The following is a 24,547-nucleotide window of genomic DNA, read 5'->3' as shown; positions in this document are numbered from 1 at the left end:
CATATGTTTAAATCATAAAATACAAATTTATGTTTAATAATAAGGGCGTGGATATCTCTGTTCAATAATAAAGGTAAGGATATCTCGGATTGATATTCTGTGAAATCATCTTTATCTGTTGAATAATAAAGGTGAAAATTTATATTCAAGAAGAAATTTGGATTGATAGTTTTTAACAATCTATTGGAAAACTTTGAACAAAGCTTGGTCAACATAGAAGTAATTCAAACACCAAATTTATTTAAAAGTTTCTGAGCACTTGTGTTGATATAGAGGCATGCATGTTGATATAGAAGTATATATATATATATATATATATATATATATATATATATATATATATATATATATATATATATATATATATTACTATATTTGTAATTATGTTAATCAGGGTTTGGCCTCTTACTTGTATATATATACTTGTTCATCATAATCATGTTACCTTTCTATACTTGTGTTTGAAGAAAGTGCCAATTCATAAATTCATTCAAAAAATGTCTTCCAAAGTTTTAAAATCAATGGTTGCATTTTAGAAAAAGATCACAAAACAGAGTTTTGATTCTTATGTGGGGGTCACTTTTCCATCATAACCTTGGTTTTTCTTAAAAAACATTTAGAGGATTTCAAAAGAAATGCAACTTTTTTCATTTTTCAAACAACGAGCGGCTCATATTAAGGCGATATTCCCATGTTTGTCCGAACGACATTCAAAATAGAAAAGGTTTAATCACCTAAAAAGAGTCAAAATAGATCAGAGAAGAAAAGAAGAATATCAAACATAAATGATAAGTATAAGAACGATTTACCCCTTACATGTTTGAACCACGAACTTACTGACCTTTAGGCATCCAAAATAATAAAGTGAAACCATCTTAAACTGCTTGAAAACGAGTGAAACTCGCAATCGCAAGACGTAAAAATGGCTGAGACATTATTACGTGCAAGTCTCAATAGAATTATGTTAATCCCTAAACATATTACTTGACTTGGGGCAACTTTAAGTTTATTAACTTATTATAAAGTATAGTCTCACTTCATGCTTGTATGAACACTTTTTGATTAACTTGTTTAGTTGTGATAAAAGATTAATTCCTTTATATAGTTAAACCTATTATATCTCATAAAACAAATGATAAAGAACAATTCAATTTCAATTAGTTTATATCCTAAAATAATTGTTTATCAGACATAAAACCCCAACACATGCTTGGATAAGATTAACTTTTGTTCATTTGAATGATAAAAGTAATATCCCACAATTTCCTAAGGGTATCCAATGAAGACACACTTATCAGATTTAGGCTCTATCTTATATGAGATTATACGCTTAACGTGCGCTGAATATCCCTAAATTCTCATGACTGAAAAGTTAAGTTTCTACCCTTTGAACAATTCAAAAGGAGTTGTGGAGGCAGACTTAGTTGGAACTCTATTATGAATAAAGAGGGCAATTTCTAAGGTATAACCCCAGAACGTCTTTGGGTGCTGACCCCATCATGAAATGTACCATATCCAATAATGTGTTGTTCCTCCTTTTCAATACACCATTGTGATGTGGTGTACAAAGAGGAGTCCATTATGAGATAATCTCATTCTCTTTTAGATAATCTAGATTGTCACCGGAAATATATTTTGCACCATAATTAAATCGTAGTACTTTGAAATCTTTTCCAATTTGTTTTTCTATTCCATTCTTGAATTGTTTGAATAGTTCAAACCCTTCAGACTTATGTTTCATCAGATAAACGTACATAAACCTAGAGTAATCGTATATGAAACTAATGAGTAAGTAAACTACCCCTAGCTTGTGTAGACATAGGACCACACACATTAGTATGTATTAGTCCTAAAATTTCTCAAACTCTTTCGCCTTTTATTGCTAAAAGGTGTATTTGTCATTTTTCCCTTTAAGCAAGTGATATAGGATAAATGAATTGGGGCCGGAACAACAGCCCAACCAAATCAGTTTAGTGGGCCTGAGTCAAAGGCTCATATCAAAATGAACTGAGAAAGAGGATTTGACGTTTAAATAGAAAGCTTCAAGAAAAAGGCATATAATTCACACGTGGACCAATGTGAGCTTTGGATTTCAGGGCCACGCTCCTAATCCATAGATCATGCCAGAAATTATGGAGTGACATAAAGAGATTAGAGTCTGAACCCAATCAACATTCTACATGTGGAAATGATGAAGACTATGTGATAGAAATAAATTCATGAGACATTGTCTTTTTAGATAACAAATTCCCAAAACTAGAGATTAGATAACAAATTCATGAGACATAAAGGGATTAGAGTCTGAATCCAATCAACATTCTACATGTGGAAATGATGAAGACTATGTGATAGAAATAAATTCATGAGACATTGTCTTTTTAGATAACAAATTCCCAAAACTAGGGCAAGTAGACCATGATCTGACTTTGTATGAGGAACTTGATTTAAACGGACCTCTCTATTCAAGTGTGAAGAATTTTAAGGAAGGACTTGAATAAGTGGTTCAAGACCAAGATCAAGTACAAAAATTTGATCATAAACCTCAAAACTTTTCGAATGAGATAAATCATAATTTTAATGGGAGCATGATTCCTGACTCAAATGAGGATATAGAATGAAGTATAAGAGAAAGGGTTCCAAGTTACGATGAATGTATGAGACATATTTATCACGACTCGGAACCATATTGTACTAAAAGGCAAAAAGTCGAACATTGACGATTTGGTAACGAATCCATGACTCTTTTAGTAACTCCAAGCGACGATATGAAGCCTAGAAATTTAAAAAAGGCTCTCTGTTGTCCAAAAAAAAGACAAATGGATTATAGCAATGCAAGAGGAAATGGACTCTATAAGATCCAACCAAGTTTGGAAACTAGTTAATCTACCGGAGGGAAGAAAAACTATTGGGAGCAAGTGGGTTCTCAAAGTGATGCAAAAATCTAATAATAGTATCGAAAGATACGAAGCTCGCATTGTCGCTAAAGCTGTGACCTTCTCACCTGTTGTAGGGTCTATATCTATCAGCTTAATCTTAGCTATAGTAGCAAGCTTAGACCTAGAGTTACATCAGATGGATGTGAAGACTATTTTTCTCAATGGAGAGTTGTACGAAGAAATCTACATGGAGCAACATGCGGGTTTCATCATACAAGGCTACGAACAAAAGGTTTGCAAGTTTAATAAGTCAATTTATGACCTTAGAATGTCTTCTAGACAATAGTATATTCGATTTCATAACTAGATGATCTCGAATGACTTCAAGTTGATTAAGGAAGACCATTGCGTTTATACTAAACACTCAAGTAAAAAATTTGTCATGCTATTATTATATGTTGATGACATCTTGATAATAAAAATGACATTAGCTATGTAAACCACATCAAAGCTTGGCTAAGTACGAGTTTTGAGATGAAAGGAATGGGCGAAGCCGCATATATTCTTAGAGTTAAAATTTTGAGAGATCGTTTCGAGCTCAAAATCTTATTTGAATTGGTTCATTAAGAAAATTATCTAACAATGAATTGTTTGTGAGTAAATCGCTAATTATATTTATGAACTTTGCTCGCAAATCGCTCTTTAATTATGTATATAAACAAGCTCACAAGCAAAGTTCGTGAATAAATAAACAAGATGCTTACAAATAGTTCGTCTATTACTCATTTATTATATTTGTGAATGAACTCATCTAATAGAAAATGAAATAATATTAAGTTTAGATATTTATGAACTAACACAAAACTTTATAGTTTTCTACAAAAATAAAATTTATTCATAGATGTTCTAATCGAGCCTGCTCACGAGCTTTCAAGCCGAGTTTTGACATGCTCAAGCTCGGCTCGTTTACGAACCGAGCCAGTAAATTATGCTTACGAGCGGCTCGTTTATAAATCGAACCGAATCGAATCGAGTCGACTTCCGAGCCACTCATGAGCGGTCCGACTCATTTACAACCCTTCTTGGAAGGGTCATCTTTAAGGTGGTGTGATAATTCCAACCAACAAGAACCCGACTGGATAAGTGAATTAGATTATGATGGAAGGAATAATGTAGGAGGAAAAGATATCCATTTAGTTCACATCTTGAAAGTTTCTGTATTTTATTGTCTGGACACTTCCAATTTCTGATCACCAAATTTATTGGGTGTTGCTTCTTACCGCCCCTATTTGGACAATTTTGCCCTTTTGAAAAAAAAAACGCTAATTTTGGTCTAGGTGGGTGCTAGATCCGCCCAGCCCCAACACCCACCTAGACCAAATTTGGGACTGTATACCTTTAGCGACGGAAAATACAAAATACTCTAATTTTTGTGACGAAAAATGCTAATCGTCACAAAAAATATGCATTATGTTCATGATTTTTTTTCGAAAAAAATGTAAATTTTATTGTTTCGGACTCATAATCATCCATTTTCGAGATTCGAATTGTCGCATATCAATTATTTTTATAATTTCAATTATTATTATTATTCGAGTTTGTGATTTTAGAAAAAGAATTTTTAGTTTTTTATCAAAATTATAAGAAAGGCAAAAAAGTACAAATGGAAGCGACAACATTAATTTAAGAGCGGTATTAAGCAATTCACAATTTAATGGTTCAGAATCCATATAAACACTATAATATATTATGAATAATTTGATGGATTTGATAAATTGCCCCTTACTTAGCTCTAAATGGGCAAAGCATCGATATGTACAAAAAGTATCATGCTATATCATGTTTTGTGCCAAGCCCGCCGGAACAGACAGTTTTCACCTATGCAAGATCTGCATTTTCTTTACTTGAATGGACATAAATGACCCCAAAATCCTCGTACAACGAATCTCCAATGACACAGTAGGCAAGGTCAGAATAGTAAATTGGGCATAAAATATAGTAGACTAAGTAGAAAATTGGGGTCCCCGACCACCAAAGAGTCAAAGAAGCGAAGCGTTCGCCGACCGCATCGCTGCGCGGTCGTCTCTATAGCCCATGCATTTCAATTTACAAGATCTTTTTTATTTTTATTTACTAAAACTCTCTATATAAATAAATATAATATTTGCAATTTTTTTTTGCTAGGTTTCTTTTTCTTTACGCTTCACATCACTATCCCCGTACATAAATGGACAATAGAAAAATTGTCTGTTTACGCAATTTATAAATAGAGGCATATGGTTTAAAAATTTACAAATAAAACTCTGTATATGTTTCATTCATAGAAGGTGTAATATCTATTTAGCTCTTTAAACTAAGGCTTCAAAATAAATTTGGACTTTAAACTATCAAAATCATCAATAAAGTCTCTGAACTAAATAAAAATCATAAATTGAGTCCTCATTCTAAACAAAAATCGTCTATTGAGGCTTTATCGAAAATCATTCAGTTGAACAGTTTCATAAACATATTTTGAACCAACATTGAGTTTATTATAATCTACTTATGATAGGATAAGGATACAATTGATGATTTTTGCTTAGTTTAGGGACTTGAGTGATGATTTCAATAGTTTAGGGTCCTAATTGACTTTGAAACTTTAGTTTAGGAAGTCAAATGAGTGTAATGCCTTTACAAAAAAAATATTTCAAATTACATTGTTAAGTTTTGATTACAACCAATGATATTTTTATTTTTTTAAAAATATTCTTACATATTAACAAAACACAGCCGCAAAAAACACAACTCTTTAAATCGAAATCATAAATCATATGGTGGATATTTTACGTTTCTTACTAATTTGACAATTTATGAACTAAATTGATATTTAAGTTCATTTTACACAGCAACAATTCGATGTGTTTTGTTAATTAACTGCGTAATTTCAAATACTTTGCTTTCTAAAAAAACATATCATATACTAGTATTTGTAAACTTTTAAACTACCACCTTGCGAATAGAACAAACTACAAACATTAATTTTGTAATTTACCCACACAATGATGTTAAATATTATTATAATGAATAATAAATTTTTTTAGCAAATTTGAGACAGTCTCTTTTGCATTCACAAGCAAACATCCTTCCTTAATTTGACTCTCTCCCTTATGTGTAGATGAGATGACCTTCTAGCTATGTTCTCACTCTTCACAAATTATTTTTTTATTCCTTATATCGGTACCATAAATAACAAATGTGTTCATGTGAATAGAAACATGAGAGGCCCTAGTGGTTGAGAGCTATCTATGCCTTGGGGATTTTTCTTTTTTCTATAATGTAAGCGCATTATCCAAAATTATTAAAAAAAAAAAGAAATATGAGAGATAAGATTGTGTGAATTATACTTTTTAAAATTCAAAATATGCTTAATACATCATTTGCCTCCTCAACTTGTCCAAAAAGCCTGATTGTCCTCTGAACTTTCAAAGTGTTTTGATAGCCCCCTAAACTTGCATAAAATGTAATCAATTGATCACTCGGTCGTAAAAAAAGTAAGTTAAATGCGGAAGATGTATTCCACAAGTCTTAAAAAAACTAAAACGACAAAAATCGGAGTATACAATTCTAATACTTAGAAAAGACAAATTGTATAGTTGAGCAAGCAATAACTTCAGTTTTAATCTATTTTTTAATTATGTAATAACATTCTAAGGTGCGTGGAATACATATTCCGCATTTAATTTTTTTTTTACGACTGAGTGATCAGTTGATTACATTTTACGCAAGTTCAGGGGACTAACTAAACATTTTATGCAAGTTCAGGAGACTATCCGAACACTTTCAAAGTTCAAGGAGCCAATCAACTTTTTGGATAAGTTCAGAGAGCAAATGATGTATTAAGCCTTCAAAATATCACTCAATTTTTAAGTACTTTTATTAATATATAAGAGGGTCTAAACTAGATCTCCAATACTATTTTATATTGTATGAAAAAAAAAATAGTATTTAAAGGGTGTATGAGTAATTTCAAATTAAGTGAATATTGATAAAATTTCTAGTATACAGAATACGTAATTCATTTCTGAACTTGTCAAAACTCTGAATTTTCAAAGTGTTGTGAAAGCTCTCTCAATTTTATTAAAATATTCTGATAACTCTTTTAACTTGTTTAAAATATAGTCAATTAATGTCTCAATCGCAAATAAATAAGCTGGAGCGGAAGATGTATTGGACATGCCTTGAAAAAGTCAAACGGATTGACACGTATGGTACATGTCGAACTTGGACTGGCAGTAGCAAAAAATAAAGGTGTTTAATTATTATTTTTTTGAGCGTGAAATTTAATATCTCCTATTATTTGAGCATAATTTTTGACATTTCTTGCTCCAGTTGTAACAACACTTTCTCACGATGTACTAAACTATTAAAAACAATCGAACAACAATAACATTATTACATAATTCACAAAGTTGGTGCTTTTACGATGACAAAAATAATAATTAACTCATTTTTCCTACGTGTCAGTCTAAGCTTGACGTGTCGCTTACATGTTGATACCCTAAAAAATATTTCATGAAAACATTCTTGACACGGGTTCAATGTCACCCTTTAAATCAATATGACGTGTAGTAACCGCTCGATCTAAGAAGGGAATATGCCTTGATGATGTGAATAAAATCATCCGGCCACATGGGAGAATCTCTACCGTCCATCCATACAGTCGTATGGTTAGAAAAGAGCAACCATTAGATCAATGCAGACAGTTACACAAAGAACATAAAAGAAAAAGCATGATGTGCCATCTGACACACCAGAGGTCCGAAGGCCATAAGCCCAATGAAACCTAGCCACCTAACAAAACGTGTGCAACATGGCAGGGTGTACCACTTGATGACGTCACAGACCGAGCCTGACAGAACCAACCGAAGGATGACGCCTGTCATGTGCATTTCCATAATGATAAAGAATACCTTGGTAACCACTATAAGTAGAAAAGGTGCATGACCTAGACAAGGTACGTGAAATACACAACTTGTATCAATACTCTGAAGATCTTCCACCCTCCTATCCTTGCTAAGTTAAGCATTGGAGCGGGTTCACCGGATGTCGGCCCCTCTCTAACCTACTGTTGTTCTTATCTCAGACCATTTGGAGGATCTAGAAAACTATTTGGATACAAAAATATCACAATAATTCAATTTGTTTGACTTTTCCAAGACGCGTGCAACACATAACTACTCTTTAAGCAAATTGAAAAGGCTATCGGAATATTTTAAGCAAGTTGATAAAGTATCAGGTCACGAGGTCAATCAATTTTTTTAAACAAGTTAGAAGTTAGAGGAGAATGATGTATTAAGCCATAATTAAGAGATAGATTGATGATTTATCTAGCTATTGGAATGTGAAAGTCTGCCTAAGTAATCCCAAACTTTGAGCTAAAAAATAATGAGAAAACATATATTTAATCTAAGTTAAGCATAGCTCGGTTTCAGACACCTACCTAATTCCATTTATATATAATTCCACCAAAACTTCATCAAACACACATCCTTAATTTTACTTCTTTCTTGTACTTAACAAATTTGACCATAACTAAACTTTTCTGAGTAATCAAAATCATGAACAGCTTTGATCCTAATTGCCAACATATTCAAGACCAATCTCTCAAAAGAAGATGGCAACAATCCAAATTTAATTACAATAATAACACCCTTCTTCTTCCTCCTTCTTCTTCTTCTCTACTTCTTCAGGCTGATGATGATATGATCTCCACCGTTGTTCCTCCGGTCACCGTTGTTCTTGAAGGCAGATCAATATGCCAGCGCATCAACCTTCATAAACATTCTAGCTATCATAGCCTTGCTATGGCTCTCCGGCATATGTTTGTTGATGGGGCCGCCGCCGTATCAGAGGAGTATTCCGGTGATCTTGATCTAACAAATGCTGTTCCTGGTCATCTTGTTGCTTATGAAGATATTGAAAATGATCTTCTTCTTGCTGGTGATCTTAACTGGAAGTAAGTACTTTTTTTTTTTTTTTTTGTAATTTTCAATTCCTACATTTTGCTTCTTTATTTATTTTTAAAGTGAAAATAATGTTCATATATTTTTTTGAAAAATAATTAAAAATTTCAATCAAACGCGATGGAGCCTGAATTTCAATTTTTAGTGAAAATTTTTGTTTTAGGGAAAAAACAAAAAAAAATGTGTTTGTTTCATTTTCAAACATAAACTATGTGGTTTAAAAGTAGGTAAACGGGTACTTTGAGGTTTTCGGTTAGCAAACACAATCCAAACTGAATAACAGTGTTAAAAAAAATCAAATAACAGTCAAAATCAAATGAAAAGGGTTATTTTTATTTTTATATTTATTTATTTTATGAATTAACATTTATTATATAATTATCACAAACAAACTCCATAACTCTTTGTCATTTAACTTTTTTTAATACCGGAAGTCGGTTTGGATTGTATTTGCTAACAGAATAAACCCTAAGATATCTAATTACCAACTTTTAGATCACATAATCAAGCGATTCACATTTTCTAATCTAATTTACTACTTGTATTGAAAATTGGGTTAACTGAAGTTTTATAAAACATATGGTGTGAATAGGGATTTTGTACGTGTGGCAAAGAGGATTAGAATATTGCCAGTTAAGGGGACTTCAAGAAAGGGAAGAAGAGAGGCTTAAAATGTCTATTTCTATTTGTGTTCAAATGGAAGAACAGTCTAGTCAACCAAATTCATTGGGAGATTATGTTATATGTTTAATTATATATTATGCATTATATATGATGTGTTCTTCAAAATTAAGTGTTATATATTGGACTCTTCTTTTTAAAGATGTGAGGCATTCATTCTAATTGTATTATTCATGTAAGTAGTATACAATTGAGTCAACAAACCTAAATAACATAATTATAATTATATGTACTTCTAAATGCTCAATTTGTAACAAAGCATCTTAAATTCGTCTTTAGACAAGGGTTTCCTACACGATCTCATGTAGGAATGTTCTGAACCCACATCAGGTTTTTGGAAACTCGATCCCGAATAAAAAAGATATTTGATTTGATATGCTTGCTTCGATGATGAAAGATAGGATTGATTGTTAAGTAAGTTACCAAAATGTTAACGTAAAGAAGCCTAGGATGCCGAGATAGAGAGGTACAAAGTTCTTGTAAGAGAGGCTAAATAATCTGAATGAACATAAAAAATGCAGACCAAACAAGTGCAAAAGAAGTTGAAACAGCGTGATAATTTTTATTCACTTATGGCACTCAACCTTCAAATGAGTCCCTAATTACAAACAAGTAATTTCTTCAGAAACTGGGCAAAAATTCATTTTCAAAAACAATGATAATAATAAAGTAATTAAGAAAGAACGGGGAAAAGCAGGATAAGAAGGAACTAGAATTATCACATTGGGATAGGAGGGAATCACCTATCTCATGAAGGAGGAAAGGTATAGAAGCATAACAAAAGGAAGACAGACTCAATCACTTGGTACAGCATCTTTAATGAGAATTTAGTATAGCAGGACTTGAATTTATGTTCAAAGGCTGATAGAGATTCTGCAATTGGGCCTGAATTACTCCAGCCCAGGAATGAACGATCCAAGACTTGTAAAGTTTACACTAGAAAAAAGAAGACTGCCCAATGAAAGGGCTGACTTGTCATTTTATGCGATGAGATACAAATAGCTGGGTAGTTAGAGAGGGAGGGCAAGAAGAATTATTTTGGCAATTTTGTTCTGCTTTAGCAGGGCTCTGCTCTAGTTAGGATAGAGAGGGAAAATACCTTTCCTGTGGGGGCTAGGGAGTTGCTCTCTGTCCATTTATAGTTTTTGTTGCTTATTATACTATTCTATTGAACCTTGGAGTAATCAGTCTATCACCTTGTATTACTTTCTGTTACTGTTTGGTTTCTCATTATTTGGTCCGACCTGCCGGATACGTGATGGGGAAGACTGATGAACAAAAGCTTCAGACTCGAGTAGACCACCAAGATGCGAAGTTGGAAGCGATGGGAACCCAACTAGAAGAGCTCAACCATTCATTCGCAGGAATCCAACAGAATATGATGGCTGAAAGCAAGCTTAATGAACAACGCGATGTTATGGTAGAGGAGATTCGAACCATGTTAGCCGGATTAATCAAACAACAGGGCAAACGAACACTTGAAAATGACGAGAGTGAGGTAGCAGGGAAAAATAGCTCTCACGATGCTACTCAAGAAACCCCACACAAGAATTTTCACCACACTTCTGCAGCACCACCAGGCTCTTCTGGTCCTGTTTTTGGTTCCAGAACACATAATCAGCCGGAACAACTTTTCATGGCCCAAAAGGTCAAGTTACCTTATTTTTCCGGCAATGATCCAAGAGGGTGGTTGACGAAGGCAGAACTATTCTTTTCCGTCAATTGGACAGCACCAAACATGCGCTTGGCCCATGCGCAGATGAGTATGGATGGACCTGCTGTCAATTGGTTCTCAATCCTTCTGAGTTCAAATCCAATGATGAGTTGGGATGCCTTTAAGGAAACCCTATTGAATAGGTTCGCCGGTGCATCACTGTACAACACCTCCGATGATCTTGCATCACTCCAACAAACCGGAACGGTGGCGGAATATGTTGATGCCTTCGAAACTATATCAGCACTGTCTGCCGACCAGCCGCCAGATCAATTCCTTGGTCTGTTCATCCATGGATTACAGAGGGAGATTCGTACCTGGGTTCGGATTATGCGACCGGCCACCAGAGACTTGGCGATGAGGATGGCACGCGATGTGGAGGCAGAATTGTACCTGAATGGTACAAGAGGTGGTACAATTGGGGGACGTGTCTACAATACAGGAGGCTCCTCTAGTCATGTAGTGACAAATGCCACATGGAATCCCATTAATTCTAAGTGGATGGGTCAAGGTGAAAATAGCTCAAAATGGGCTGGGCCCCATATTAAGAGAGGAATTGGGCCAGATTCAAGTTACCCATCTAATATGCATCACAATCACCCACTTCCACAAGCAAATCAGCGTGCCCAAACACACAATAGAGGGACACGACATCTCTCTTCCAAGGAAATGGAAGAACGAAGAAGAAAAGGGCTTTGCTTCAAGTGTGGAAAGGCGTACAACCCCCAACATCGTTGTACGGGGGGCAATTTCAGATTGATAATCGCCGGAGATGACGAATCAGACAAAGAAGAAGAGCCGGAAAACTTCGTAGATGCACAGGAGATGCACGACGGAGAAGGGGAATGTGCAGTATTAGAGAAGGGAGGGTTGGTTGAAGACCCCACCGAAAACTTCAAGACAATGAAATTGAGAGGCACCCTCTATGGAATCCCAATTATTTTGATGATCGATTCAGGTGCGTCACACAACTTTGTGTCTCGAAAATTAGTGAAGAAGATGGGATTGTCGCTTGTTGAATCACAATTGATGAAGATCACTCTAGGAGATGGTTACCAGGTCCGGGTATCAAAAAAATGTACTCAATTGCCCTTAAAAATAGAAGCTATGGAGAGTGAAATTGAAGCCTTAGTGTTCGATTTGGGAAATTTGGATATGATTTTGGGAATCGCCTGGCTAAGTACGTTGGGAGAGGTCGTTCATGATTGGAAAAATAAACGGATGAAGTTATATTACCAAGGGAAGAACATTGAATTACAGGGCATCCTCACTAATAGTTCTGCAGCTGAGGGGGAATCGCTCAGGGTGTGGTTGGAGGGAGGCAGTATGAAGATGTTGGAAGGTCACTCCAGAATAGCATTCCAGCAGCATCTCGATCACCAAATAGGGTTGCCAAAATTACTAGCACAATTTAGAGATGTGTTCAAGGAACCGGATGGACTTCCCCCTAGGAGACACCACGACCACGCTATCAATCTCATTCCTGGACAAGGTCCCGTTAGTGTGCGTCCCTATCGTTATCCTCATATTGAAAAGGAGGAAATAGAGAAGCAAGTCTCTGAACTCCAAGCTATCGGGTTTGTTTGCCCAAGCCAAAGTGCTTACTCCAGCCCCATGTTATTAGTGAGAAAGAAGGACTCTTCATGGCGATTATGTGTGGATTACCGAGCATTGAACAAGGTAACTGTGCCGGACAAGTACCCTATTCCTGTGGTGGACGAATTACTTGATGAGTTAAACGGTTCTAAGTTTTATTCCAAGATCGACTTGAAATCGGGCTTTAACCAGATTCGGATGAGACAAGGGGATGAGGAGAAAATGGCCTTCCGCACCCATGATGGCCACTATGAATTCCTCGTCATGCCGTTCGGATTGACGAATGCTCCCTCTACTTTTCAAAGCATCATGAATGAAATTTTTCGCCCTTGGCTGCGAAAATTTGTATTGGTTTTTTTTTATGACATCATGGTCTATAGTGCTACATGGGAACTTCATTTGAAACATTTGGCTCTAGTTCTACAGGTTTTGACATCCCACCAGTTTCGGGCTAATAAAAAGAAGTGTCTGTTCGGTCAAGACCGGATCGAATATTTGGGACATATCATTTCTGAACAAGGTGTCGCTGTGGATCCCTCTGAGGTCAGCGCGTTAAAGGTGTCCGGGGGTTTCTAGGTCTCACTGGGTACTATCGGAAGTTCATACATGACTATGGAAAGGTGGCCAGACCTCTTACCGACCTCACGAAGAAGAATAATTTCATGTGGAACACCCAAGCTGAAGTTGCCTTTGGGGTATTAAAGAACAAACTCATATCAGCACCTGTTTTGGCACTTCCAGATTTTTCACAGCCATTCCTTATTGAGTGCGATGCTTCGGACAGTGGTTTGGGAGCCGTTTTGATGCAATATGGGAGAGCTATTGCCTATTTCAGCAAAGGGTTATCCGATAGAAACCTTTCAAAATCTGCCTATGAAAAGGAATTGATGGCCTTAGCTATGGCCATTCAACATTGGCGTCCTTATTTTCTTGGACGAAAATTTATTGTTCGAACAGATCAAAAAAGCCTCCGCCATCTTCTCCAACAACGGGTTACCACGGTTGATCAACAAAATTGGTTAGTGAAACTCATGGGTTACCAATTTGAGATTCAATACAAACGGGGCAGACCAATAAGGCAGCATACGCTCTCTCTCGGCAGCATGACACCTCTGATTACATGGCCTTACTTTATGTTCCTTCTTGGCCTGAGGGCACCGAACTAGTAGACGAGGCCAAAAATGATGCGAAGATCAAGGATATTGTGAAGTCCTTGCAGGCTGATCCAACTTCTAAACGAGGGTATCAACTGAAAGAGGGAGTTCTGTTCTACAAAGGCAGATTAGTGCTTTCAGCATCTTCCAAATGGATTCCTTCCATCATCGCCGAGTTTCATGACACACCAATGGGCGGCCATTCTGGGTACTTTCGCACTTACCGCCGTGTGGCATCAAGTTTTTATTGGGCTGGCATGGTGAAGCAGATACAACTTTATGTTCAGCAATGTGATGTTTGTCAACGCTATAAGTCGTCTACTCTTGCTCCGGGTGGATTACTGCAGCCCTTGAAAATACCGGATGTGGTTTGGGAAGACCTATCAATGGATTTCATCACCGGGTTGCCTAAATCTAAAGGCTTCGAAGCAATCATGGTCGTCGTGGACAGGCTAAGCAAATATGGCCATTTCATCGCCTTGAAGCACCCTTACACAGCTAAGAACATCGCTGAAGTGTTTCTTCGCGAGGTAATTCGCTTACATGGCCTCCCCAAATCTATTATTAGTGACAGGGATCCCATATTTGTTAGTAAGTTCTGGCAGGAGTTGTTCCGGTTACAAGGCACTCGACTTCATCTTAGTTCCGCCTATCATCCTGAGACTGACGGACAAACCGAAGTCATAAACCGTTGCCTATAATCCTATCTTCAGTGTTTCACAGCGGATCACCCAAAATTGTGGGCAAATTGGTTAACTTGGGCTGAATTCTGGTACAACTCTACCTTTCATGTGTCCACGGGTACAACTCTGTTTGAAGTGGTTTATGGTAGAAAGCCCCCAACTGTCTCCCAATATATTCCGGGTGAAATTCAGGTTGAGGCAGTTCGTCGTGAGCTGTTGGATCGTGATGAAGCCCTGCGGCAATTGAAGCAACATCTATGGCGCTCACAACAACAAATGAAGCGCCATGCTGATCAAAAACGTAGAGAGGTGCACTTTGAGGTGGGGGACTGGGTTTTCCTCAAGCTTAAACCCCATAGGCAGCAGTCCGTTGTTCGGTGAATCTGCCCCAAGCTATCTGCTCGCTTCTATGGCCCTTTTCAGGTCATGGCAAAGTTGGGCCCTGTTGCTTACCGACTCCATCTACCCTCCTCGTCCAAAATTCACCCGGTGTTCCACGTTTCCTTGTTGAAGAAGGCAGTTGGCAACCAAGTAGTTTCCCAAGAGTTACCTCTTGAGCTTGAGCTTGACGAAACATACAAGATCACTCCAGAACGAGTCCTTGCTACTAGTGTGGTTCAGAAACAGGGAGATTCTACTGTCCAATGGCTCATTAAATGGAGTTCAAAGGATGCAACAGAAGCTTCTTGGGAGGACGAGTTCACCATCCGCAGTGAGTTTCCAGACTTCAGTCTTGAGGACAAGACTCTTTCTAAAGAGGGTGGTAATGATAGAGATTTTGCAATTGGACCTGAATTACTCCAGCCCAGGAATGAACGATCCAAGACTTGGAAAGTTTACACTAGAAGAAAGAAGGCTGCCCAATGAAAGGGCTGACTTGTCATTTTATGCGTGAGATACAAATAGCTGGGTAGTTAGAGAGGGAGGGCAAGAAAAATTATTTTGGCAATTTTGTTCTGCTTTAGCAGGGCTCTGCTCTAGTTAGGGTAGAGAGGGAAAATACCTTTCCTGTGGGGGCTAGGGAGTTGCTCGCTGTCCATTTATAGTTTTTGTTGCTTATTATACTATTCTATTGAACCTTGGAGTAATCAGTCTATCACCTTGTATTACTTTCTGTTACTGTTTGGTTTCTCATTAAAGGCACATCAGCTAAGAAATATGAAGCCCCAAAATGAAAATTGCAAATTCTAATTACAAAATAACCAAAAAATGAATGCATCCATAAATAGGACAGTATTTCAATATAAGAGTTTGTATGGTTTGTACTCAGTGACAGAGTTTAATAATTATAGATGTATCAAGCTCATGAGTAATACTATGAAGTTGTATCAGGTGGTCACTGAACACTGTGTGAGAATTAATTTGGCTTTATGAAGAGAAGATTGACTATGGAAGCTATATTCCTAAAATAAGTTTGGTCAAAATGTACAACTAGCCAAATATGACCAACATATGGTTTCCATAGACCTTGAGAAAGCTTATGATAGAGTATCAAGAGAGATTCTCTGGTTCAAATTGGAGAAGTAGAAGATTCATGCCAAGAATATTCATGCAACTAAAGGAATTTACAATGAAGTGGTTATGGCTGTGAAGAACCTTGACTGTTGACTGGGGTATCAGATGAGACTTGAGGAGGGAGTATATATGAAGTTGGAACTATGCCAAGTATACTAGAAGATAAAGGATTCAAGTTGAATAGAACAGAATTAAGCATATGCAACCTAAATTTCAAAATAGTCATGGCTAATATAGACATTAAAGTTTGTCTTGGGGGATGCCAATACCTTTGTCTAACTACCTCGTAAAATTAGGATTTATAACTCACAATACAGGAAATATGGCAGAGGAATGATGTCAGTCATAAACTAAAGCAGGATGATTGAAATAGAGAGGTGCAACAAGCACATTATCTGAAAGAAATATACCTATAAACTCAAACGACACTGACAGCTATTTGACCAGTAAAGCTTTATACAAGTGAGTGCTGGGAAGAAGACAAAATATTGATAAATATAAGCTTAGAAAAGACAAGGACATTGAGATGGATGGATGAGTGTATACAGATGGATAGTGTATCCAGAAAAAATGGTAAGTGGAAGATAAAACAAGAGGACGTTTGAGGCGGTTTAAACATGTTTGATGTTGGTCCAAGAATGCTCCAATGTATAAATCTGAAAGAATAGAACTCGATATAACTAAAAGGAATAAAGGAAGACAGATAAAATTGGAGGGCTTTTAATGTGATAAAGTTCTCTCCATAGGTTGTGAATTCCTATAAGAACCTGATATATGACACTAAGGAATTCTATGCGTAACCCTTAGAAACCTTGTGTTTTTTCTTCATTCTACAGTGGACCAGCCCCTACACCTTTTCTTGTGTTTTACATAGTTTTCCATTGAAAAATAGGAACTGTCATCTGTCTTGCCTCAAAGGTGGTGAGACTGTTATTTGTTAGGACTTACTATCATGTCTGGAAGAGACTTGTACGCAAGAGCCAGGACACTGAGATCCTTGACATGTAAATTTCTTATAAGTCTCCATGTAGAACTTGGGAAAATCAGTAAGTCTGTCCTGGATAGTTTCTGGTGCCTCCTGAAAAAAAAAAAAAAAAAAAAAAAAAAGGGCGGCCCGGTCGCATTACGCGTCCCCGCTGAGCGAGGGTCCGGGGAGGGGTCCCACCACAAGGGTGTATTGGGGGCAAGCCTTCCCTTGCCAATTTAATTGGCAAGAGGCCGCTCCTAAGACTCGAACCCGTGACCTCTGGTCACACGACAACAACGTTTTACCGTTGCGCCAAGGCTCGCCCTCTGGTGCCTCCTGAAAAGAAATAATAAAATTACAAACTTGCAAAATCACAGTAAAGTGAGTGCTGCAATGAAAATGGCTTCTATTACTGTGTTTCCCAATTGTAAAACAGATCATGTATGACTAGGTAATTAAATGATAAATATTCATGCAAGAATCTAAGAGAATGTTTGAACGGGATGATAATTGCAGCTGGTATCTTTAATTTCCGAGTAAGTGGCCTCCATGGTTTGCTCATAAACTCTTTGCGCTCATGAACCTCTTGTTCTGCATTCCCAAAACCATAACTTCCCTGAGGAAGTGAAAGTGGCCTTGCATTGTCAAGGGCTACTTCTTCCAATTCGGTGTTCTTATAAGGTTCCTTACAACCGGGACATATTCCACCCCCGGTTTTCACAGCATCAATATAGCAATCTCTACATATTTTAAAATCACATTCACAAGGAAGAAAATCAACCCGGGGTTCATCACTCATGACCTTTGCATCACATCCAGGAATTGGACAAGAGGATCCCTTAGCACTAGCTATTTGGGGATGGTTTGCTTCAGAATCAATCACATTGTCCATTACATGAGCGCGTGTGACACTATTAAATCCACAAGTAAAAAGTGAACTTGAAACCTTCTCTGAATTTTCAGCATCTGAACTCACAGATAGATTCGACCGGCTAAGCTTAAATGATTTTGAGGACATATTTTCCTACCATAAGAGAAGTATATGTCCTCAAAATCATTTAAGCTTAGCCGATTGAATCTATCTGTGAGGTCAGATGCTGAAAATTCACAGAAGGTTTCAAGTTCACTTTTTACTGGTGGATTTAATAGTGTCACTCGCGCTCATGTAATGGACAATGTGATTGATTCTGAAACAAACCATCCCCAAATAGCTGGTGCTAAGGGATCCTCTTGTCCAATACCTGGATGTGATGCAAAGGTCATGAATGATGAACCCGGGGTTGATATTCTTCCTTGTGAATGTGATTTTAAAATATGTAGAGATTGCTATATTGATGCTGTGAAAACCTGGGGTGGAATATGTCCCGGTTGTAAGGAACCTTATAAGAACACCGAATTGGAAGAAGTAGATTGGCAAGGCCACTTTCACTTCCTCGGGGAAGTTATGGTTATAGGAATGCAGAACAAGAGGTTCATGAGCGCAAAGAGTTTATAAGCAAACCATGGAGGCCACTTACTCGGAAATTAAAGATACCAGCTGCAATTATCAGCCATTGAGTTTCAACTTCAAGTTCTGTATATTCTGCAACTAGATTGGGTTGTGAAGTGCAAAAGGTAATTCAAGAGATTAAACAATCATCTCTCAACAAATTTGGAGAGGTGACTCAGATTCAGGATCCTCCCACTAGTATAAAGCACACATCTATTGAAGGGTGCCAGAGGAAATAGGCCAGCTCACAAAAGCAAACCACAAACCTTCACAAAAGCAAAAAAAATCATGTATGCGAACAACAACAGACATTCGTTTCAAATACGACGCAAAGTGATGTCTCTGAACAATCTGTACTGCATTGCCACCTCCCCTGCAATTAATAGTAAATGACAAGAATAACCGCATTGCATTCTTCCAATATAATAAAAACTGAGACGATCACAAGAAAAACGAAAAACATTGTAGAAAACAACAACAGAAAATGCAGTATGTACATGGAATACATAAATACATACACATAAAATAGCAAAGAAAGAACTACACGGCCTGAAAAAAGGAATGAACATGCCAATTTGACAATAAGGCTTAAAAAGAAGAGTGAAAGATCAAATCAAAATGTAAGAATTACTTAACAACCTCTACTATGTTTCATAACCCTATCTATTTCCCTATATCTATTTATTAGCAGTTCTAAGAAAACAGCAGATATTTTGATCGAAAACAAATTAATTATATGAACCATTTAGATCAACAACAAGTAGACTTGTTTTTTATGATAAACTCTTCTCTTCCTTTATATTAATTCAAAGAAATTTAGACTATATAAAAATTAAACAGTTGAACTGAGACTATATGAGGATGAAAGTAAATATCAAATATGAATCAACATATCTACAAATCACTTCAGAGCAACATAGACATGAAAATATCCATAAACATAAGAACGCACTTTTTTGGCAACGCCTTCTTCATCATGCATAACCCTATTGTTCTAAAAACACAACTTATGTTCAGCCCTACAAGCAGCCCCTAAACAGATAGAACAAGAAAAACACACATTCTGCAACATTCAAAATGTAAGACATTCCACATTGCTTAATTAGGAAGTTATATGATATGCGAGGTAGTCCCCCTTCTTCGAGGCACCTTGAGATACCTTTTAGAGTGGGTTAGGTCTTTGTTTACATGATATAAAAACTAGTGGATATGTCCTTCGCGCTCCATATGGTTCTAGGCATAAGGGGTGTTAGATATTCCATATTCCTTAATTAGTTAGTTATGACTCTTTATATATGTGAAACAATTTTCGCTACTTCCTTAATTCCATTGGAAATCAAAAACAAAAAAGTGGAAACAATCAAAGTCCATTAGAAATGGGGATTGCGCTCAAATGATCAGTTTCCAATGGAAGAGGAAAAGCTTTACCAAAATTTATGAGGCAAAACAAAAGGGGCGGAAGGTTTTACCTTCTTAGAAGCTCGTGGCTTCATCTTTTTGTCTTTCTCCTTCAAAGATAATTCCCAATCCTGCAAGTCATTCAAAAACCCCTGGAAATCACTCATATACCTCTGAGTGCAGCTTTCTCAAGGGGATCGCCAACCTGCACCCAATGGTTGAGAGCATCAGATCAACATAAAGACCTTGAAGATAATCATTGGAGATATATCTCTTTTCTCTTCAATATTCAGTCTATTAGTTTCAGCAATCTTAATGGCGTGGTTTTGGTTTTAGCAATTTCAGCATCTCCTTCCTACTAAATCGTATTCACGGGTGTTCAGACTTAGGTATATTTAAGGTAGTGACTGGAGTATCTTCAAATGGTAATTCTAGGGTGGGTATTTCACAATGCTGGCAACTGCTATATTGAAGGATGTAGCTACAGCTTCTCATATATTACTATACTACAAAGCAGAAGCACTCAATGCTAATATGTGGTTTTCTCATATTTAAATAATTATTGTACTTTCTTCCAAGTGAGATTATTTTTTATTAATTTTCATGCCATCTTCTACGGTTTCTACTCATCTTCCTCAACTGCTTCAATCTCTCTGAGGTTTTATTGGATATCTTTTATGGCTCTTATGGGGAACCCTGTTATTTTCTTACATCAATTCATAATTTTCTTATCCTAGCAGGAAATTTGTTAGTTGTTGGCTCGATGGAATCATCAAAAAATGGCAGTGATTAGAATTGACTCATGTAGTTTTTGAAAGAATTGACTGAGAAAAACTCTACCTTTTAGTGCAATATGTCAACAAGTTGGAACCCCAAATGGTAATCTATGGTCTTTAGTAGAGTAATTATGAAGGTTATTCTCTATTAGTCTTTTGTCTTATTAATACTTGGTTTATGAATATTAATAGATAAGTTGTTGATTAAGAAAAGGCGTGAGGTGGTTTAAAATACTACAGCGACTAAATTAATCTAGATGAGGGCTACAAAAATTTGACATTCTTTGACTTAATTTATTTATATTTCTAAATTATTATGGTTCTATTCAAAGTCACTTCATTTTATATGGATTTAATATAGTGAAGTTTGAACTAACTTTTCTTGATATTATGTTATCAGCCCTTTTTTTCGTATAATTACTTGTTGATTTTTGTGTTAGATTCTTTTATCTTAATGTTTAAAATGATTTATCTTTCAAATCATAATTGGTTTTCCATGCATAATGTAGGAAGCAATTATCCAGTTTAATGAAATTTGAGTTTATTGATCAATCAATTTCCACTTACAAATGTGCTCTTGCTTATCATAAACAAATTAAACAGGCACCGAATAATTCCATAGTTGAGAGATTATGTTTAACATATTTGGGTGCTGGGGCATTCTGCAGTAATGCAGAATGGATCACAACCTAAGTAGATGTATTTCACAAACACTATCGAGTGATACTTCTGAATTCCAAAACAAAACTTAACGTTAACAGCATTCTTTACCGCTCATTAAGGGGGAAAAATGAATTTCTTCTAACTTATGCAGTATTGCAATTGGGTGCAGGGGCATTATGCAATAATACAAAAGGACTCGCAACCAAAGTAAAACTATTTCATTAAAACTGCATAGGATAAAATTAAATCAACATACCAGCTTGTTGTCTACAAACACCAACGCATGACAAGAAGCCAAAATTTCTATGGCTCTCGGTAAGGCGCTTTGGTCATATCCGATTCTAAATCCATTTCACCAGCCAACCCCGCAATTCCTCGGAATTCCTAGGAAGCAAAAGGGAAATGATTCATTGATTGATAGATATCTCACATAAATTATGACAATATCTTAAATTATCTCAGGGGCATACCGTATCATCTGATGTAAGTGTTCCTGTTTTATCAAAACAACATATGTCAACCTGCAGTAGAAAAAGGAAGAGAATATCGATCATACATCCGTTTGAATATCCATGCATGATTTGTTCAATTTTGACAAAACAGGACAACACCATTATCTAAACCAATATAATTTTTTGCAAGCAAAAAAGTAATATAATTGAAGCAGAAGAAGAAAAGATGGGTAACAAATGACATCAAATCAGCGGATATAAGAACGACCCGTTGGATGATTTAAACAAAATTTGTGCATGCAGAAACAATACAGTCCTTGAGAAACCTACTTTCCCAGCAAACGGAATCCGAAAAGGTCCGGTACAAAATATTCCACGCCGAGCCAATGCAATGAGTGATGTATTAATTGCTATAGATAATTCCATGGGTAGCTCAGGTGGAACCACAGAAGTTATAATAACAGAGCAACTTAGGAAAGCTTGTATTTGCTCATCGTATGATCTTCTAGTCCCTACATTAAGGATATCATCATTATTAAAAGTAAAATATGTAAATTCTTATAGCAGTTTGATAAGGAACATCAGGTTACCTTTTTAAGGACATAACCAGCAGGAATAACTGCAAAAACAACTAAAAATAGAATAAAGAGCCCACTTTCCCAGCTATTGGCAGTAACCTTCATCAATCACAAATTAAAAAAAGAAATTACTCAAAGCAAATTAATAATCAACAAATCTTCTCCAATCACCAAACTCAGAAGTATATTTTACCCTCTCTGTGGAAAATAAAATAGTCCTCATCAGCTTCTCTGGCTTGTTTCAAATCCAGTTCGCAGAACAACAGCCACCATCAGGTGTCCTCAAAGGAAAAGTCTTGAATCCAGAATGAAAAAAGAAAGCATCCGTTTGAACAATATATCACAACTCAACAAAAAATGGAAAAAATAATAATAATAATAATTAATTGAGCATTCATTCCAGAACCTACCTTATCTGGGGCATGCTGTAATATTTTAGTCCCACCAAATAAAACATGACTTTTATCTCGCTTAGCTGATAACTTCTCTTCAGTGCCCCTACCCATGACAGAAACCTGAGAAACAAAACTTATTATCCATATAGTATCCTAATTTCTACTATCTGAATAAGAATTTTCTTAACATAACAGAAAACTGCCTTATCCCAATCAGGATTGACTATAGGGATCATATTCCTCCATTTTATTGCATCAAAGACTATAATTTTTCAATTATCCTTAAACTTATCAACTAAGGAGAAGAAAGATAAACAAAAATCAATTAATACAAAATCACCCTAAAATACAAAACCATGTACAAGAGAACCACGTAAAATGTTTATTTGGCATACCATTCTAATAAACGATTAAGGTTTAATTCAGAAACAAAATATCTTGTTGATAATATGATTAATATGAGCATCCCTAATCATGAACTTATAAGAGTATGCTTTCATTTAAATTATTGTCCTTAAAAATTAAGTAGACTACTGCATGTTAAATACAGCGCCAACCTTGAATTCGGCAATCAAGAATCAATTTCATAAACTAAAAAGCTTTTTTGACCCAGATGTCAATCCCATGTCACAAAACTACAACTTGTTGAGCTTTTCTACAAACAGAAAAACAAAAGAAATAATACAGAAAACAACCTTCCATTGTGGAGTAGACTCGCCAGTAAGAATAGCTTCATTTACAATGGCACTTCCCGCTGTTGGCACTGATTTATCTTCTCCATTAGGACCAGAGGAGCACCCAATGGAAACAACATCACCAGGCAAAAGATCAGTGCCAGAGAGTTTCACCAACCTAAAACTGCAATGCACTGAATGATTCAACAGACTTCAAGCAATAGTAAAAGCTATAAAAATGGCATCAAAATTACATACTTCCCACTATGAAGTTGAATTTCATGAGCATCCACTTTAAGTTATGAAATATTACCCTCTCAGTAGTGAAAACTAAATTCATTCTTGTTATCTTGACTATAGTTCTTGTGCTTGAGCAAGAGGAGTTGATTAAAATTATGAAAAATGTCACAATTTTAAAATGAATGCTGACTGATGCAAAACTTCAAGCAATTGAAAAATACCATCATAAAAAAATAAAAATAAAAGAAAAGCCAGAAAAAGTAGGCCAGTTGGCGAAGTGGTTGGTATGCACTACATGCCTTCAGAACAAGAGCAACCGAGCCAACAAGAAGTTAGAGAAGAAACTACGCCACAACTACAACTACGAAAATCAAGCAGGCAGTATGGTTTGGACTATGATAGCGGTAAAGATTTTGCAAAAATAAAAGAACATATCACATCTTTTACTATTTTTCTCAATATTTTACTGATTTTTTTTAAATGAATATTTTATTAATTCTATGTAGATTTTATTTAGATTAGACAAAAATAATTTATATTAACTAAGTAATATAAAACAAAAATAGACAGCCAAAGTTCACATGTGATAATAATGGATTGCAGAGTATAATAATAATAATATAAAATGATGGGTGAATAAAGAAAAGAATAAAAAGATAGAAGGAAAGAAAAATAACATTAATAGTGAAAAAAA

General features: G+C 36.0%; 2 protein-coding genes across 2 annotated transcripts; one reads left to right on the top strand and one right to left on the bottom strand.

The window, feature by feature from the left end:
- The first annotated feature begins 8,420 nt into the window (after positions 1 to 8,420).
- Positions 8,421 to 9,772, top strand: LOC136202213 (auxin-responsive protein IAA33). Its single transcript, XM_065992714.1, has 2 exons — positions 8,421 to 8,871; positions 9,471 to 9,772. The coding sequence occupies exons 1-2, from the start codon at positions 8,474 to 8,476 to the stop codon at positions 9,547 to 9,549; spliced, it is 477 nt and encodes a 158-aa protein (XP_065848786.1). The 5' UTR covers positions 8,421 to 8,473; the 3' UTR covers positions 9,550 to 9,772.
- Positions 9,773 to 18,857: 9,085 nt separating this feature from the next.
- LOC136203974 (probable manganese-transporting ATPase PDR2) lies at positions 18,858 to 23,953 on the bottom strand. Its single transcript, XM_065995179.1, has 10 exons — positions 23,872 to 23,953; positions 23,635 to 23,807; positions 22,955 to 23,059; positions 22,738 to 22,839; positions 22,557 to 22,643; positions 22,297 to 22,478; positions 21,985 to 22,035; positions 21,771 to 21,898; positions 20,147 to 20,280; positions 18,858 to 19,050 (listed from the first exon to the last, which is right to left on the bottom strand). Exons 1-4 carry the CDS (start codon positions 23,951 to 23,953, stop codon positions 22,786 to 22,788), a joined length of 414 nt encoding a protein of 137 aa, XP_065851251.1. The 3' UTR covers positions 18,858 to 19,050; positions 20,147 to 20,280; positions 21,771 to 21,898; positions 21,985 to 22,035; positions 22,297 to 22,478; positions 22,557 to 22,643; positions 22,738 to 22,785.
- Between the last annotated feature and the right edge of the window lie 594 nt (positions 23,954 to 24,547).

Source organism: Euphorbia lathyris, chromosome 8, assembly GCF_963576675.1.
Source record: "Euphorbia lathyris chromosome 8, ddEupLath1.1, whole genome shotgun sequence".
In the NCBI taxonomy this organism is placed as follows: domain Eukaryota; kingdom Viridiplantae; phylum Streptophyta; class Magnoliopsida; order Malpighiales; family Euphorbiaceae; genus Euphorbia; species Euphorbia lathyris.
The sequence above is the reverse complement of the archived record's forward strand: the minus strand, read 5'-3'. Positions and strand labels throughout refer to the sequence as shown.

Excerpts from the sequence above, each read along its gene's own strand:
- LOC136202213 (XM_065992714.1), top strand. The coding sequence starts at position 8,474 with ATGAACAGCTTTGATCCTAATTGCCAACATATTCAAGACCAATCTCTC. Across the intron at positions 8,872-9,470 it reads GCTGGTGATCTTAACTGGAA|GGATTTTGTACGTGTGGCAA; the intron begins GTAAGTACTTTT and ends TGGTGTGAATAG.
- LOC136203974 (XM_065995179.1), bottom strand. The coding sequence starts at position 23,953 with ATGAATTTAGTTTTCACTACTGAGAGGGTAATATTTCATAACTTAAAG. Across the intron at positions 23,808-23,871 it reads ATTCAACTTCATAGTGGGAA|TGCATTGCAGTTTTAGGTTG; the intron begins GTATGTAATTTT and ends TGAATCATTCAG. Across the intron at positions 22,840-22,954 it reads TACAGCATGCCCCAGATAAG|ACTTTTCCTTTGAGGACACC; the intron begins GTAGGTTCTGGA and ends TCTGGATTCAAG.